The sequence below is a fragment of the Idiotropiscis lumnitzeri genome, chromosome 10, assembly GCF_059441095.1.
Source record: "Idiotropiscis lumnitzeri isolate Australia: NSW breed Sydney's pygmy pipehorse chromosome 10, RoL_Ilum_1.0, whole genome shotgun sequence".
Lineage (NCBI taxonomy): Eukaryota > Metazoa > Chordata > Actinopteri > Syngnathiformes > Syngnathidae > Idiotropiscis > Idiotropiscis lumnitzeri.
The window spans coordinates 18,389,326-18,409,109 of NC_142400.1; the positions used below are offsets into that span (position 1 = coordinate 18,389,326).

Genomic DNA, 19,784 nt, shown 5'->3' on the forward strand with positions numbered 1-19,784 from the left:
CGGAACAGATAATGGACGGATGGGTGGTTGGATGGATGGATGGATGGATTGACTCACCACAAAATCTCAACAGTCACTTTGTGTGAGGGAAATCACCTCCATGTACGGTAGAGAGTTTTACATGAGCGTTGCGGGGGGCGGGCTGGCCCAAGTGGAACGTGGGGATTTCCGGGTCGGCAAGTATATCTTTAGCAAAAGGACAGGAGCTGTTAGTATAGCGTCACCTCGGCCTGGACGATGGTGGAGAAAAATAATCCAGATTATTTTGATTGAGAATGAATGAATGAATGAATTATATCAATTATTCATTGATTTCAATACTTAGTATTTGTCGTCTACTCAAAACAATCATCATTGCCTCATCCCTGCGTGTTGAGCGCTTTATTGTTGAACCTTGTTTTCTTTTGGACAAGTACAAACTTAATCATATTTCTTATGATACGACAACAAAAATGTTGCATGCCGACCGTGCTCCACTCACAGCTTCTGAACACAGCTGTTTACGATCCGCTTATGAACTCGCTGCAACTGGGGAGATACAACAAGAGAAGATGCTGGGTGACGCTGCGATGATGCACGCCCAATCAGCTCATGGGATGAATCCACTCATGCTGTCTTTGGTCAATCGCGAGAGATGCGAGAGAGAGAGAGAGACTGCGAGAGAAAGAGAGAGAGAGAGAGAGAGAGGTGTGACATGTCATGTTACATGTACTTACAGAAATAACATTTTTATGATCTAATGAAAGCATTGTGATGTGTTTTTATATACCCTATTCAGTACTAAATTCCATTGCACTCTCTTATTTATTTATCTAATTTATATATTTGTCTGTATTATTGTTGTATTGCACTGGAGAGGGGAGCCCTCTAATCTCGTTGCACACTTGAGTACAATGACAATAAAGGGATTTCTAATTCTAATTTCTAATTCTAAAGAAGTACTTTTTTTAATGTGGCGAAATAATCACACTTAATGTGTTCTTTGCTAATTAACAGTAATTCCCCTAGATAATGTCCAACTATTGAGTGACGAGGCACATTTAAGTTTGTGTCTTACTGGTCAAATTCAGATAAGCATACAATTTATACCTCAGAAAATTATTGCATATATATATATATATATATATATATGTATGTATATATATATATATATATATATATATATATATATGTATATATATTTTTATTTTTTTTTTTTATTTTTTTAATTTTTTTTGGGGCAATGTTTCCCAATGTGGCTTTTTACCAAGTCTGCCCCTGGCATTGTGTTTCAGACAACCGAAAGAATTGCCCAAAGCAGACTTGTCTATTCACAATTCACCAGACTGTGAACAGTGGAATTCCATCCATTGGCTTAACTTTTTTATTATTGACTAAAACAGTAGGGTGTGTCTTGGATTACAACACAGATTCTGTCTGATTTGTGTTCAGTGCTCTAAGCCACAACATTGGGACAGAGATTTCGGTGGCTGTCTGACCTCAGGCAGGAGGAATGTTTTGTCTGGATGGTCACTGCAAAGCTACCATTCTTATGAAGATACCAAAGGCTCAAATTGGTTTTTAGACACTTTGGTTAAGCCCCATCCCCTCAGAAAAAGCAGAAATATTCAAAGGCAGGTATTGGTTATCTGTGTTGAACAAGTGCCTTTTATACTGACTTAGATTTTATACTAAAGATAGCCCCTTTTAAAAAATATGGATATAATACTCGTTTCGGATGATATTCATTCATTTGTTTAAATTTGTTGACAGAAAGCAGATCACGGATATGACACAAGACTAAAGTCATTTCAAATGGCAAATTTCTTGCGTTATAAAAACAGTAAAATAAAAAACAAAAAAAATATATACGTCACAGTTGCATGTTTAAGCCAAGAAGCCAAAACAAATAAAGCAATTACTTTTGGATGCATGATAAGGTTTTTTTTTTTAACCAATTCCCACAAATGCAGATACCAATAAAAGAAAAAAAAACATTTCAGTGTCGCTTTCAAATAACATTTTGGGGGTCAGAGGATAGCATAAAAAAGTGGTTAATGACACAATTTACAATCGCATGTTTTGCTAATATCTGAACAATTGTCACTTTAGGTCAGGGGTCTTCAATCCTGTTCCTCGAGGGCTGGTATCCTGCAGGTTTTCCAATTCTCCCACCTGCAACACAGCTGATTCAAATAATCAGATAATCAGCAAGGTCTACAAAAGTTAGATAACGGTCGTTCAGGTGTGTTGCAGCAGTGTAAGATGGAAAACGGGCAGGACTCCGGCTCGCGAGGAACAGGATTGAAGACCCCTGCTTTAGGTGGTGAAGCGATGAGCAATCTCAAAAGCTCTGAAGTGCATCACTAGCTAATAAAGTTGGGTATGTTTTGTTAAGAAGTTGGATGCAGTCTAGTTTACCTTTAAACCATCTGTGTCCAAACTATGGCATGGGGGCCATTTGTGGCCCGACATCCATTTTTCAGGGGCTCACAGCATATGCTAAAAATGACATTTGACATGGCCTGCAAGGCTTGTTTAGAAAAAAAATAGCTGAGCATTTTCTTTAGCTGGTTTCTTGCAATTGGGTCACAGATATTGATTCGTTTCTTCCCATTTGTTCCTCATTAGTTTTGCTGTGCACTTTCTGTTTTCGGGCAGCACGGTGGAAGACTGGTTAACACGATGGCTTCACAGTACAGAGGTGCAGGGTTTAATTCCGGCTCCAGCCTTCCTGTGTGGAGTTTGCATGTTCTGCCTTTGTCTGTGTGGGTTTTGAGGATGGAAATTAAAAGGGTGATTCCATATTTTTGATGGAAATAATATAACTATGACTGACAATTACATTTTTCCTTGCTTTCCTTTATTTTGTTCTTACAGCCCGACAGTCGGTGATCTGCTTTTTTTCCCTCCACATTTAAACAACTGAATGAACATAATCTTAGACTGGTGATTCCATATCTTTTTTGCCTGGTGCTGTACATCCATGTGCAGAGTCTTGACGTCAACCTCGGTATTTAATATCCCATCACTACTTCAACTACACCAAGAGTCAGGAAGGAACTTTCATTTTATTGGAATTTTTCAAATGCTCAGTCAGGGCAATATCTTAGAGATTCAATCTCCATTCCGACTGTGACTGCAGCAACAAAACATTTCCAAACTAAAGCCTGGTCCAGAAGGATCCCCATTCACCCTTCCAACAAAGGCAGTGGTAACATGATTCTAACAAGATTTTGTGGTATAAGGTGTGTTAAAAAATGATGTCAACATCTAAAGGCCTCTACACATCAACCCGAAATCAGCCGTCGTGGCCAACTGTCGCATCAGCCTACAAGTCGGCACGTCGGACCCGAAAATGACCTAAGATCACACCACAAAAGTGGAGACGCCAACTGCTCCTGACCTTCTGTGCTAGTGTGAGAAGTATTATCCCTCAATGCCATTGGCGGCAATAGTCATTGCGTAGCCTTTCATGGTGATGCCCAATAACTGCGGTCTTTCTTGAATGAGAGTGATTAATTCATATTTGCACAGTTCTGTCCAGCCAGCTGTTATGTCCAGAGAGATGTGAAAAATGAGCAATGTGGATTCAGTTTTTGAGGAATACAGTGAAACCCCGATTATCGCGGTTAATGAGACCACCCGCGAAAACTGAAAATCCGCGAAGTAGCGGCGCCCCTTCAAAAATGCTTAAAAAAAACCTATACAAGGTATACAGTATACCCCCCTGTATACAGTACACCATATAGAATACAGGTAGAGAGAGAGAGAGAGTGAAATTCATGTTATAACAAAAAAAAACTAATTATTATTAAAACTTATTATTTTTTTATTCCCCAGCCATTATTTTTGTATTTATTCAATTACTTCTTTTTGTATTTATTTAATTACTTCGACTTTTACCTGCTGGTACGCCGACCGGTGTGCCCTGTGAAATGAAAGGTGGCATTCTTCATTTATTTATTTATTCATTCATAACTGACAGCCTCGCGCTCCGCTCGTGCCCGGGCGGAAGATGTCCTCCTCTTCGGCTTAATTGTCACGCACGCCGGACCTGCTCCCCCGAAGCGTGTCTCCGTTCGGTTGAACTCGGTTTCATTTCGCCCCGCTCGTGCCCCGGGCGGAAGGTGCTCCTCTTCGGCTTAACTGTGACACACGCCCGCCCTCCTCCCCCGGAGCTTCCATTCGGTTAAACTTAGGGGCCGCTTGGCACCGCCCGTGCCCGGGGAAGGTGCTCCTCTTCGGCTTAACTGTGACGCGAGCATGCCCTCCTCCTCCGGAGCTTCCATTCGGTTAAACTTAGGGGCCGCTTGACACCGCCCGTGCCCGGGGAAGGTGCTCCTGTTCGGCGTAACTGTCACGCACGCCGGCCGGCCTCCTCCGGAGCTCTCGTACGGTCCCGAACAGAGCGAAATGTCACCCCGCTCGTGCCCGGGCGGAAGGTGCTCCTCTTCGGTTTAACTGCCACACACGGCGGCCGGAGCTCTGGTATGGTCCGAACCGCGCGAAACGTCGCCCCGATCGTGCCCGGGGGAACGTGCTCTTCTTCGTCCACTCTCCTCTTCGCCCACGCTCTTCTTCGGCACACGCCGGCCGTATGACCGCTCCAGCGCCCCGTCGTGCCGCTCGGCGAAACTACAATGCCCCCGCGGAGCGGAGCGAATGGAGAACCCCGATCGTGCCCGGGCAAAAAAGTTTTTAATTTTTGAATATTTTTTTTTAGACCCGCGAAGCACTGAACCCGCGAAAGGTGAACCGTGAAGAAGCGGGGTTTCACTGTATCTTCAAATTTCACTGTTTGTCCGATTTTGTCATTTCTCGTCGTTCTTTTCCAGTGTACTGCACTGATTCACTAGGTGACAGCCCGACCCGATTCCACATATTGAATCGTCCGAACATGCCCCGCAGACACGCCAACAATGGCTCCAACTTTCCGGCGTTGCTCGCTACACCAAACAGATGCCGTGCACCGACTTTATAAAAGCCGACGTTGGATCGTGTATAGAGGCCTTAATTGAGCCAACAAATCAAACGGGAACTTAAACAGTCAGTCAAAAAATCAAAAATGCCCAGCTAATATTTAGCTTATAGCATACACAGCATAGACATACTTTTTCTGCAGTCGTTAACCTTACAAAAACAGCTTCTAATGTGAACGCAATGCATCCATGAAGTCACACACGGGCACACAAACACGTCGAGTTTATGGCCCCGGATGCAGGTCTGAGTTGTTTTCATGTGTGCTGGAACAAACAAGCCTGTCCTTGCATCCATCACTCTTCCCCCATCTTGTGTGCGTTTCACGCCTGCTGTGACCAACAATTGTGGCACTTTTGACCTTTTGATGACATACAGGCAGATGAGCGCAACCTGAGCTCCTAGACTTTAGCCACTTAGGAAATATGCCCGATTTATGTCTACATATAAAAGAAGCCTCGGTCAAATAACAAAAAAAAAATGGAGTGCACTGTTCACATTGACATGAAAAACAGGCTAAATGACAAATTAGATAAAAAAAAAATTATCTGTAGTATAAACCTAACCGTATTAATAGTTTTACCTGTGTTATTGCATGCCTATTGACATTTGTTTCAATTTAATCATCTCAAACAGCAAAGTAATCCCAAAATATTACACATATATATAATTCCTCTTTGCTAAAAAAGGTAAAGAAGTGAAAGAGGTCTGAGAAGAATCTGGCAAATTCTTTCGAGATTGAGTCTTTATAGCGGCTTTGTGTTAGTAAGGGTTTTGGAGCAGATTCCCCACATAGGCCCCAACAAATAAATCCTACCAATACATTCTGTAGCCTGTCAGCATCCTGTCTTAAGTCTGTGCTTACAGACAACTCAAGGTCATCTTGAGCTTGCATGATAAAATATCTATCCCCTATTTCTCCAACAAAATAATACAACTCCAATAATTGTAAAAAAAAAAAAAAAAAGGGGGCTTCTGTAAGTAGCGTGATCAGAAAAACGAAGGGAAGACGGGAAGCCATCCTGATTGCTAAGATCTCCAAATGCACTTATAAAACAAAGTGCTTGTGTGATAGAGTGCACTTGTCACAAAGGTCTTTCTGGAACTGCGTTACATTTGCGTTACAATACAACTGGAGTTGGCGCATGATATAACAATATCCCCCCTTTCTGAAGATGTAGTTGCCTGTGTAAATGGAGACCGTCTGGCTCCAAAATGAAGATGTGGCCTTTTTTATAACACCAAGCGCAGACTACTGTCTAACAGTAAATCAGCAGCTGCTTCTTGGGCCAGCACACCCAGACTGTCGGCCCCAAACACACACAATTAGTCTTACGCTCGTATGAAAATTCAAGTTAGGTCAATTTTTACACCGTGTGCAGGGGTGCCAGTCTATAAAAATAGGGTCCAAACGTAACTCGGATGAAAATAATACAGATTTACGTCGACAGCCACTGAACACCGGAAATGACGCAAGACCCCTCCGCATGCATCAGCTGAGACGAGGGGACGGATAATATTAAAAATGTAAAAATATAATAAATATTTAAAATATAATTAGCTTTGTTTGAGATCTGATGACTGTAATTGAGGATACTCTTTTCCTACTGTTGAAACTTTTGGGTAAATGCCAATTAATCCATTAGAATGGTAATTTGAATGAATTATAGAAAACTAAACAGAAAGCCAGTTGTACTGTTATCATTAAAGTATCAGCATTAATATTTTTTTGTACTAGTAAATGCAATTCTAATTTGAGATTTTTGAAATGTAATCCGAGTTAACGTGTTTTATAGAAACTTATCTAAGCAATTTTGCTTCTCTAATGGGGTATAGAATTAACCTATTCAGAAATTATAAATTTTTTAAATTATTATTAATTAATAAATTTCTATCGTGATATATACCATTACTGTGAAGGGATGCAATTGAGGTGTTTATGATAGTGTTTTTGCTAGCTAAATGATAAGGTCAAAATGTTCAATTATTAGAATTGGTGAGCCCTCTGAACGTGTCAACCACAGGCATACCCGTATTTGATTTCAATACATATATCATCCAGTACATGTACCTAATTCTGTGGCCTCTGGGGTTATCTTTCATTGGTTGTTTAAATGAGATTCCTTCTTAAAATGACTGCAGGGATGTCTGGGTGTGTTCCTTACACACGCACTTCCCTTTAGTGCTAAAACTGTTAAACAATTGAACATGTGCGCCATAGATACATACTTCCTGGAACACCTTCCAGTGTCATTTTTACATGAGTGAAAGCCCAGTTTGGTGGAGGACTTGTGGGAGGGGCTAAGGGAGGAACTTTGCTGTAAACACAAATTGTGACCGGGTAGGATTGTGTTGAAATACCAAAACAAAGATTTCCAGTCAGAAGACCTGCTGTATTATTGCTACATTGAAGCGGATATTAGCCCAATAGAGACAGAAAGAACTCAAGGCAAGTGTTTAGTTCTGTAACGTCTTAGGCCAAACAGGAAGGAGGTAACGCTCCCAAAGCTACACTACGTCATCAATGTATAGAGAATTTATTCATCACAAAAGAGAACAGCAGCGATGGACAACTCAAGATCAATCCAACATGAGATTACATTAGATTATTTTCCATATTTTAGACTTTCACAGCATCTATAGAAGCAAAAGTTGTCCCGATTGAGATTAAAGAAAAGGAAGGGCATCTGTGGCGGGCATTGTTTGAAAAGAAGCGGAAGGGAAAGTATTTCCCGGCAAAGACATTCACTCAGTTGTAACTGGCACATACTTTTTACATTTTTTTTTTTTTTTTTACAAAACGTCAAACATTAGGCAACATTTTTTATGTGCTTGTGGTGCCTTCGTAACGCGGACATGAAAATGTGTTTTATGTGTACGCTTTGTGAACATATATGTAATTCGTGTACATCGGTTGTATCAGTCCAAGCACTCAAACCTCAAATTTGCTATGCAAAGTTTCCATGCAAACCTGCAAACTCAACATCTCTTTTCTTAGATCAAAGGTCTTACTTAATGAAAGTACAGTCACTCTTGGTCTGTTTGAATGTGACAAAGGCAGCAAAACAAAAACAAAAAAAATTGCTAGGAATGTTTAACAATTAAAGAAATTTAATGGGTAGAGAGAGACTGCCAGCCAACAGCTTTGCTTTTTTTGCTAAGTGCTCAATTTTTAAAAATTATTATTGTGATCGCCACAGGTTAGTGGTCATCTCACAACCGTCCTAAGTATAGGCTTGCTTGTTAGTAATTTGTGACGTCTTCAACTGAAGAATCTGTTTATCCAACCATATATGTTGTGCATGTGCTTATTTATGAAATGTAACTATGTTATAGCATACTTGTATTATCATTATGACAATTTATGCAATTATTACGATTAAAAAAAAAAAGTCACTGGGATTTAGAATACAGGGCAATGCCTGACACGCTGAATCCAATTCGGCAAGTTGAAGCCATTCCTGTAGTTTGTAGGTATTCATTTGATTTAACAATTCAATAAATTATACTTTTAAATATAATATATATATAGATAGATAGATAGATAGATACAATTTTAATGTTGGACAAATGAAAGGTAAACGTTTCGCATTCCTCCTCCCTGCTCTCTCCCTGTACAAACCCACCAAACATTTCCCGGTTGACAAAGACGACATTCATTAGGCAATCATTCAGAAAAAAAATCACAACTGTACATAGATTTTGCGCAAGATTGAGTGGCGCTTCCAAGCACAATACTCACACACACAAGAGCACTGTGTGCTGTGACGAGTCGGCCAATACACCTGCATTATTTATTCCAAGATCAAATTGTATTTAGGTGTGAATTCAAGTGTGAGGGGTTGTTTGTTTATATGTGCCTTGTGATTGATAGACTGGTGACCAGTCCAGGATGTACTCTGACTCTCACCCAAAATAGGTTCTTCTCACAAATGTCCGAATGAAGATAAGCACTGGATGGATGAAAGAGTTATCATAAAATATCCTATTGTAAGATCCTGCTCATTTCAGGATTTATGCCCACTGAGTACAATTTAGAGTTTCCAATCTGAAGTTCAACACCCAACATTTGTCATCCTGCTTTGTTTTCTCAGTTTCTGTGCCACTGCTACTGTAGAAAAAATCAGTAACTGACCCGTTTGACCATCTTCTAGTTTGCAAAGAGCACTTACGCTGACTGTGTGTTTCCTTCAGTCATACATTAACCCTGCTCGACCGCTTGGTCAGGAAAGCTATTTAGAGCTGATAGCAACATTTTACACTTTTGGTCATTCCAGTGGGTTGCTGCAAGGTTACCGTCCAACAATAGTGTCATGTGTTGCGTAGATGAAATTATCCCTTGCCTTCCTCTGATTGTCTCCCTGATGTCTGAGGAATGTCCTTTGAGGCATTATTGCATGTAGGTGAGGGTTAAAACTTGGTAGCTGTTGTCATGCTACAGCCATCTGCGTTGATGAACTGTGCCTCTCGTCGACTGACTGGTCGCCAGTTTGCTGATGTGAGGTAAGTATGTTTGCATTCAGGGTAGTGTCAGAGCTTGTGTTTATTTGCCAGTGCTTTGCCTTGTAGGTTGCCTAATGTCTCATTTTACAATGATGTGGTGATACTGAATGTGTGAGGCAAAAGTCAGAAGGGCATCCGCATCACGTCAATTTTTTAAATGCAGGTACTTGCGTTCTTGTGAATGTTTGTCAGTGTGGCTGTTAACTGAGGATGTTCGATAACACTTAATTTCAGACTGGTATCGGTAAAAGGACTCAGCTCTTGAGTACTCACCAATACCAACACCAACTAACCATTACCACAAGTAATTTTGATCCATAAAATGGCACTTGCTTTCAGCTCAAAATAAAAACACAAATGACTCACTCTGATTTACGATTCATTTGAAATAAATCAACAAAACTGCGAAATAAAAGTTCAAGTCGTTGCTCAAAATAAATTGAAGTGCAATAGAAGCGCGGTTGTCTATTCAATTTTTTCAATAGAGCACTTAACACAACCACCGCTGCATACAAAATGCTTTACACGTAGCAAAAATTTGTCAGACAACTACAACAGAAGTTAGAACCATAAATTAATAACATGAAACCGTAAACACAACAAAACAACACTGAGTCTTAAACTGACAGTTTGAGAAGATCTCAGATATTCAGCATAATAACTAAATGCTGCTTCTTCTTTGCTGTCTTACCTGTTCATAAAATGGGCATCATCATACAAAATTTGCAGAAAAAAGGCATATATTTAGGGTAATTTTAATTTAAAAAACAAAAAACAAAAGTTGTGATGGGACAGTCACATCGTATGATGTTCTGGCACTTTGAATCACAAAATTATCCATCCATCCATTATCTGTACCGCTTCTCCTCATAAGGGTCGTGGGGGGTGCTGGAGCCTATCCCAGCTATCTTCGGGCAGTAGGTGGGGTACACCCTGAACTGGTTGCCAGCCAATCGCAGGACAAATAATGAAATTAAATACATTAAGTATTGGTTTCACTGAAAGCTCAAACATCCTGTATCGATAGAAATTCTACATACATCATCTTTTATGTATTTAAACCATTTATTTAACTGATATAAACCAGCCAGACAGATAATTTTGGCGTCACATCATTGCATGTGTATGTATGTATGTGTAGAGAGAAGTGCAGTACAGCCAATCAGAGGGCACAAAATGTAGAGCGATGAATCACAATTACTGTGTCACTATATCTTAAATATATCAGAAAGCAGAAGCTGATTTTGGACACTTGGGGGCAGCAAACCTTTTATTATATTATTTGATAGATACATGCTTAATGTGGAAGCGGGCATGCAAATGCTAAATAATAATGTATGCGCGTGTGTATGCGCGTGTGTGGGGGTGTTGGGGTGTGTGTGTGTGTATATATATTTTTTTTCTAGTCTCTGCTACATATAGTAAGTATATAGAAATATATGAATGAAATACATTTGCAAATTACATTTGGGAACATGTTCTACGTTTGCACCATTAGAGAATAATATTTGTGTTCACGCACTTCCAATTTTTCATCAACAATTTGTACATAGTCGTGGAAATTCTGCTGGCATATTATTCTGCATTCCTGAACGTGTTACTTTACAAATGTAGCTATTTTCAGCAGTGGAAGGTTATTATTTTGTCTATAATGAATTTGATAACTTCATTATTTTTCATGTACAATTAAAACCTTTTGCCCTTGCTTTCGACTGAAAATTAAGTCATATATGTTGAGGGCTCAGCCAACAACCAATCCTTGGTCACCTAATGCTCACAAATTAAGTGACATTGTGTTTTTTTTCAACATTACGTGACCAGATTTATAATTTCACATGTATCAGTGTATGAAATAGTGGAGCTTGTTGTAAAAAGGCACAAGCTCTGCTCCTCGCCAGTCCATTCAGTTGAATGGGAGCAAGTCTCACCTTTCAATATCTCCACTTTTTCATCATGAAACCAGCTAGACAAAATGTTACTATGCAATGCCATGTATCACAATTGGCTATTACCATGTGCAAGGGATATCTCGCGGAAAAACTTCACAATACAGTATATATGTTTTATTTTAATCTAAGAATATGGTCATGGCCAATCAATAGTTTTGAAAGAAACAGGCTGCGGTTATTCAGACATTATTTTTTCCAAGGCTACAATATAAGCCATTTTAAGGCCATGATATATTTTCAATTATTCTATGAAAAATTTGGATTATAAATCATAAAATGTAAAATAACCTTCATATTTTGCACCATTGTAGATATCAATCTAAATAAAAAGCAAAAAATTATTGCTTTTGACAGAAATTCATAAAAAAAAAAAAAAAAAAAATTAGATGCATTCTACCGTCAGGTAATTTTAGAGCATTTGCGCATCCCAGAAATGAAAATCAATTTTCAGGCCTATATTGTGAAAATAATATGTAATCGAAATGTATCTCAATTTAACTCGCTTATGCTCAATATGAATAGACTTCTGTGCCACTCTAAGATCAGAATCAGAATGCCCTTTATTGTCATTGTACTCAGTGTACAACGAGATTGGAGAGCTCACCTCTCCAGTGCAATATAACAATAATTTAATTAAATATATCATTGATACAGTCTTGTTCCCCCTAAAGTCGATGACGATCTCCTTGGTTTTTGCAGTGTTGAGCTGTAGTTTATTGTCCTCACACCAAGCCGATATAGTCTCTGGACCTCCTCCCTGTAAGCTGTCTCATCTCCTTTTGAGATCAAATGGACCACTGTCGTATCATCAGCAAATTTGACAATGGTGTTGTCCCGTGGGCCGGCCTGCAGTCATAGGTGTAGAGCGCATAGAGGAGAGGGCTCGGCACGCAGCTTTGAGAGGAACCGGTGCTCAGCGTTCGGGTGTGTTGGGATGACGTATGAGACGTTGTAACTACTATAGCGGTCGTTTCCTGGTTAGTGGTGTGTGATGAGTAATTTTCTCTCCAGACACTTTTTACATTTACTATTTATATATTCCTCTTTAACATGGAGAACTCTGTGAAGCGTACTCAGTCACCCAAGCTCTTCATTACATCTTTCTCCATCGATAACTTTACGCTAGCTTAGCAAGTAGCATAGCTTCTCCAGCTTTATCTCTGAGAATGATACTTGCAAGAAGTGTATTATATTCGCCTTGATCGAAACTGTGACTGACGTAGGAGTGAAATTGCAACACGTTTATGAGTGGTGGTTGCCAGCCGACACTCATTGCTAGCTAACTGTTGCAACCAAAGCAGCCGAGGAGCACCAATGCCGTCTACCTACAGACAACCCGTTCGCCCGTCTCTACCGTTCAAGCACAAAATTTTAATTTTGATTCGGAATCCACTATTCGAAATCATTTACTTAGAGCCTTGTGTAGTTTGAAGTTGTACCCAGCATGCCTTGTCATTATTCTTTTGTAAATATTTAATAATTACAGATTTATGTTTGGTTCATTCTTTCCCATGGAGCGATGCATAATTTGGATTCACCCACTTTATTTATTAATTATCATAAACTGTTAGATTAACCATTGCACCGTCTGGAAGGTATGATGGTTATTTAATATCTGCTGTTGTAAAGTGTGCTACCTAAGGCCCACTGGGTTGTATGAGAATGATAAATGAAAGCATTTGCCCATCTTATCTCGCTTCTGTTGTCGTTCTTACTACTTGTATTTAACTTCAGGTGATAAAATCGTATTTTCACGACCGTAAGGTGCACCGTATTAAAATGTGCAGTCTCAGTTATGGGTGCTGTATCTGTATTTATCACATACATACGGGCCACCATAATATTGGGCACAGGCATGGTAAAAATATATAAGACCAAATAATTCAAAATATATTATTCATACATGAATAAATGATGATGCACATCTGACATGAGTAAATAAATGGGAGAATCTGCACAGCCCACGAAGTGTGTGGCAGTGCATGTTTTCTGACTTACGCTCTTGGGAGAATATGCCCCGTACTGATTATTTTTTTTTCTCACCTCAGTTGAGCTTAACTTGAATCTGCACACTCATGGTTGCACATTCCCAAAGAGGAAACTATATCCCTGTTGTAATGTTAGATTCCCCTTTCTACTCCAGCTTTGTAAAACCTTCAAAGACTCCACTTCAAAGTCTCTACTTCAATTGGTTTTGTTGCCTGCGCTGGTTGGTACACAGGCAAAAACAATAGTCAGGACCAGTTCTTCTACTCAGAGGCGGAGGAAGGCTACCCTCTTATCTACTGGGGTCAACTCCAGCATACAAATACCAAACAAGTGGGCAATAAGCATGCCCATATGTGCATAGTGATGCTTACCAGAGCCGACTACTCAGTGGAAGAGAGTTAAACCCCTCTCGGGGGGGGCAGGTCACGGAGATCAAGCATATCTAAATATATTTAGTCAGAACCTTTAGACCTGGCACAACAGCATAGCCTCCTTCCTTGCCAGAGATGTGACATTCAACGTTCTACTTGAGCTGCTCTTTGTCGGGTCCTTCAGCGAGGACCTGTTTGTCAGGGTGTAAGGTGGACCCTTAAGCGCAGACTCAGGAGGTTGAGTAGACAGGATGTTTATTTAAGTCCGTCAAGCAACACACAATAATCACTATGAAGATATCTCTTATGAATTTATTAACCGCAAGGGTTCTATGATTACAGACGCCGGGAGGGCGAAACGAAAAACGCTGGGTGACCGAGTCACTCCAGGAAATAAATAACGAAAGAACAGAAAACGCTTGCAACGCAAGGAACCGAAAAAAGAGCAATGCTTACCACAAAAGGGTGAAGGAAAATCCAATTGAAACGAGAAACTTAAAGCGAGCCGTAAAGTAGCTGTGAATAGACAATAACACAAAATACGCAACAACACACGGGATCAAATCGCGACGAGAACAAACTGTGAACATGAGCATGAGCAAAAGCATGAGCAACGCAGGATAATAATCCGGGTATGTCCGCGTCGGCTGCTTAAATAGTCCATTCATTAACGACTTGATGAGTCGCAGCTGTGGCGATCGGGAGCGCGTCCTGCTCGTGGCCGCTTCCCGGAGCGAGCCGCCGGGCCACGCCCACTCGCTGGAACCCCAACAGCCGGATCGTGACACTGTTTGCCCGGGGGGTTTGACTCACCTTAGCTCCTAGATTCATTTGAGACATAATAATTAACCTCCACTGTGATAAAGGGATTTTTGGGATACTGAGTGCCATACTTTTGTGATATCTTGACGTTTTGATCAATTCGTGTTTTATAGTCCCATTCCAATGTCATGGTATAGGAAAGAAAAAGCCAAAAAATGTTCGTCTTCCAATACATCAGGATTTGCAGTTTTTTCAAAGTCACTGTGAAATGAAAATACATCTTTCCATCCATTATCTGAGCCGCTTATCCTCACAATGGTCGCAAGCATGGTGGAGCGTATTCCAGCCAAATATGAATGATTAAAAAAAATACGCAAGTCAATAAAAATGGTGAAAAATCAAGCCGTTGTCTGTGCGCACAAAATGTTGTTGGCATATCTGCAGAATGTCTTGAAATCACACCCACTGTCAACTGTCAATCAAATATTATTATGACGACCAGAAAAATGGATGCTGTTTTGTCTAGCATCTCTCTTTTGGCCACACATATTTGAGCTACAAAAATATAATTTTAAAGCCTCCGTCAGCTGGAATATACTCAACTAGATGATCATTGTGGGGCTTTCCATGCAAATACAAGACGAGCTGGCCATCAATCAGTTCGCGAGCTATTTGGTGTGCCTCTCAGCTTGCAGATGGGCAGCGTGCTTGTCCACGTCGTCACTTTCTAACTTGGGAATTTAAATGACAACACAGAGCTGTATTGTAAATTGTAGCATCCAAGCATTATGCATTCAAGTTAGATATCTAATTCCATGTTTTAGTGGTCGAAATGGCTCTAGTCATAATATGTAAATTAAGTAGCTTGTGATGACCCTGATATGCTCAAAGATGCTCCACTTTTTATATAGTGGGAGAGGGGCGTGTTGGACACCTTAGTGCACATTTCAGCCCCCTCCCCTCCTCCCCACCAAAAATAAATAAATAAATAACAGGAAATATGAGAGAAATGTTTAACAATTCTACAGTATTGCCACATTGAGTACTATGTAATTTGGCTTTGCACAGGCTTTCAGCAACTATGTGGTAAGGAAGACGTATCAGAATTATCATTGCAGGGTCTTGAATTTGCAATTGTTTGAAGATGCCATTGTCAAATTGCACAAAACAGTTCGGAATCATTGTTCAGCGAAAATAGTGTTCACCTTTCTGATGAAATCAGTAAGATATAATAATTTAACATAGCTTAGTTCAAAATCAGCAGATTGACAAGTGTTCTATATTTCTACTTCCATTTAGTTTGCAGCTTTTAACAGCACTACCGCAATATCTCAGAGTTGCTCATATGCATTTTTGTGTCACATAACGACAGCAGGAAGACACATTGTATTATTCGTTAGTGATGAGAAAAACATTTTTTCAATGTTTGACTTGTGTGTGAAATGTCTGCGGTCACCACTTTTTTTTTTTTTTTTTAATCTCACCTGACTTGTTACAACCAAATGTGACTCAGAAAAACAGAAAGGGTGCTAAATATGTTTTTTTTTTGTCCAACGGAGGCTGTCCTCAATTAAGGGATTTATGTTGGACTTCTGAATGAGTGGGTAAGACGTTACTCTCATATCTATGTGCTGGGTTAATATGTGTGGCGCTTTGCTGCAATTTAAGGGGATGTATTAATCATTAACCTCCTGTATAGACGTATCCATTTAAACACCTGCCTCACAGTTCAGCTTTTACACCACCATGTCAAATATCTCAACTGCAACGTGTGTCCGTATTGAGGATTTATTTGTCTCGGAATTTAGCACATCTACTTGAGGCATATTCATCATTTACCGGACAATTAACTCAATGTTATTTACTTTCCCATACAAGATTTACAAGTGCCTGCCTCGCCTGCTCTCACGGGAAAAATTATAATGTATAATATCTTCTGCCTTCTCAAATCTTGGATAAAATCTAAATATTTGAGATGGGAATAATCCGCATCTATATGCAACACCTCTTTCCACCTCGTCAGCATTTAGTGCACTTTATTCCACATGTTTGTCAACAATACTTGTCAGAATATTTATGTAACACGAGAGGCCATGATAATACAGTTAAAGCTTCATTCTACAAAGAGTGAAGACCTCAAAGTAAATGCCATCATGGGAATACACTGTAAATATATTCTAAATTATTTTATTCAACAACTCATCGCATAATCACGCAGGACCTGGAGGGAGCAACTTTTTTTCAGACACTTTGTGCACTTACTGTACACAAGCTTTACACACAAGTCAAGGCATTATCATGGAGGGCGGCTCTGTCCTGTGTGGGAGGGCGTGTGAGAGACTCCCATTCTGTTCGACGAAGCATGACTTGTTTGAAAGAGAAAAGGAAAGAACGTCGAGAAAGAAAGTCAGTGTTCTCTGGACAAATCCATTAACTTTTAGGGAAAGTTCTTGAGATTTGGAATTTTGTGCATTTCCCAACTATTTTTGATACCTAGTTCCCCATGGAGTCCTTCTACTCGAGCAAAGGTAAGACACACTGTTGTAAGTAAATGAACAGAGGTGCAGCTGCAAACAAAGACAGGTGACAAAGACTAGTGGTAAAGTGATACAGGTGGAAAGCATACAGAGAATTTCGGAGCTGTAGGGACATTGTATCAGCCCTCGTGTATGTTGACATTCTTGTGCTGTCTTTGTCACTTTTGCAATGCTGTTGGAAGATAAATAGCAACAACTTGCAATTCAACTGCTTTCCTGGAATCTCACATTTTGCATGTATCACTTCAGTTACGCGTTTTCATTTGGACTGAAAAAGCGAAATGTATTATACATTAATCAGAAAAGAGTCACACAGTAGGTAAACATGTAACATGTTATTTTGCATCCAATAGATTTTTAGTTTTACCACAAGATCCACTATCCTGTATTTATTTGAATTCTTGCAGGCACCAATTAAATGTATTTCACAGGAGTCAGAATTGTAGCATACTGCATGTTAAAGCATGCACAATGGCCAAGAAGTGCAAGAAGTCCACTGAAACATTTTTGTTTTTTAATAATATTCAGCTCTCGTGTCAATTTTCTTTTCACTCGTACTCAGTGAACTGATTAAGCATGAATCCATTTATACAGGTTAGGGACACAAAAAGAACCTACAGATGTCACACTCCTGTGATATATTTTTTGGTTCTCTTTGTTATTGGCCCAAACTCAGTGAGAAAATCGTTGGAATGAAGCCCAGACTGTATGGCGCAGAACTAACCAAAAAACAAGCCCGAAACTTGTAAGAGGGTGAAATGAAGGTATTTGAGGATCCAGCTTCATGGGGGGGGGGGACACACACACAAAAAAGCACAAGAAAAAACAAACGCAAAATGAACTTCCTGTAGTTGCTACCTTGTCGTGGTGGGCAGGCTTGTCTGCTTCCGTGACCCTGAGTACTACGCCGGCCGGGGTTATATTATAATCAAGTACAAACAAACTGGGCAGTTTTCAGGTTAGAGGCCCGTCGAAAAGCAACACCACTGTCACACATTTATCAGGTTTCATTTTGATAAGGGTCATGGGGAAAATACACCTATCAGGGTGTATTTTGGCCACATTTTAATGAGTTTTGCTTTTTCAAATTCATTAAAAAACAAAAAAATAATGATACAAAAAAAGTTAGTTTTCATGTTAACTTTCATTCCGCAAAGCTTCATTATGGTAGGATGACATGTAAAGCCTTTCGTAATGATTGGAGCTGACTGGTTTAGTGGGGACATTTTTTTTACTTCTCATAAATGTCCTCCTTGTTTGCAAGAATCAAACATCCCGACGCTATGGCAAACTTGCAAATGATGGTATTTGACGGGAAAAAAAATCCTTTGTTTCCACTTGAGGTTTTATATTTCATATTTTTTAGTCACATGGACTACACGGCTTATCGGGCTTATGAACACGATATTTAACATGTTTTGGTCAAAGGAGTATATAAACCCAATTTCCAATATCCATGCATTTGCAGGAGGTTTGACCATTTCAGTGGCATGCACTCAAGGGAATGCTACATTAAGAGTTTTAGTAAAAGAAACGTTGTTGATACAGTTCTATCGTTTGACCTCTTTGGCTTACGTAGGGCAGTTGTTCCTTTTGCACCCCACCCCCTTATTGGAGTCATATGGCAGTCACATCCAAGCCAGGGCCCGTTGCCGTTCTGCATAACAAATATTTTCCTTTTCTACTGTTAGTGTGCACAGTGAAAGTCCAGATCTGGTGATGTTGTCTTTGGTCCACACAATATCTTTCCAAAGCTCTCCACCTAATCTCTTGGCCTTCACTCTCCACTCGAGATTTTATATTCCTGCAGATATACTAACACCTCTTGAGTAAGACTCACTGATAGGATTTGAATTAGCTTGTAAATTCCAGAAAAAAATAATGTTTCCAACCGACTGTGCATCCACTGAAAAATATACAGTTATTCAAAATGTTATGTTGGCTTTAGACTGACTTCCTGATTTTCTCACACAGCTTCTTGCATCACTTTATCGGCTGCTAGACTCTCTTTGATTACATCAATCAAAAGCCATCAAGTCTTTTCATGACCTACGAGCTATTCCTTTTTTTTTTCATCAGGTTCACAGGTCTTATTTTAGTTTGAGTGTGAAATTTCCCAGGTCAGCAATGTCATGAAAGTGATGGGGTTGGTTGCAGCACAGAAAGGCTCCATGTCATACACATAGGAAACTGCACTATCACTAATATGTGGAATGTCCAATACAGTAGCAAAGCAACGTGGGTGGCGAGTGTCAGCAATGAAGTTGGCATGCCCTAGCACATAGCAGCTATAGATCTGAATTTTTAAAACTCTCATCCCTGTGACTGCATTCAACCCATTTGTGCCTTGCTTTTGTAGCTGACTTATTTTTTAAATCATAATACTGTGCTTGTGAATTCTGATTTTCAACATCCATTTAACACATTTGAGATTAGATAATGGAATGAATTGCAGCTCATATTTTCTTTTTGTGTAGTATTATGCCTTGGAGACCTTAACACTTTCACAATCAACAAAATGGTGACATTTTATTGTTGTCCAGCAGATGGTGATATTACCCAGCTAAGGAGAGCGCCTCTATAGTCATTGATGTAGACAAATTTTTAGTCTTTCCCCTTGTCCAGATATTCATTTTCTCTAATTTCTTAAATGTTTGTCGTAAGACGGCCCCTTAAAAGTTTCCCATGTTTAAATTCCATTTTTGGGAATGCAT

At 39.7% G+C, this 19,784-nt stretch overlaps 1 protein-coding gene across 3 annotated transcripts in view; it reads left to right on the plus strand.

The window, feature by feature from the left end:
* Positions 1-19,784, plus strand: part of plecb (plectin b) — a 115,750-nt gene that overhangs the window by 19,636 nt on the left and 76,330 nt on the right. The window contains exon 1 of one of the 3 annotated variants that reach the window (XM_088305781.1): positions 16,954-17,061. The exons of the other annotated variants lie outside the window; for them this stretch is intronic. Coding sequence (XP_088161907.1) covers positions 17,037-17,061 — 25 coding nt within the window. The 5' untranslated portion in view covers positions 16,954-17,036. Of the gene's footprint in view, positions 1-16,953; positions 17,062-19,784 lie in introns of those variants that run through there. 3 annotated transcript variants of the gene reach the window in all.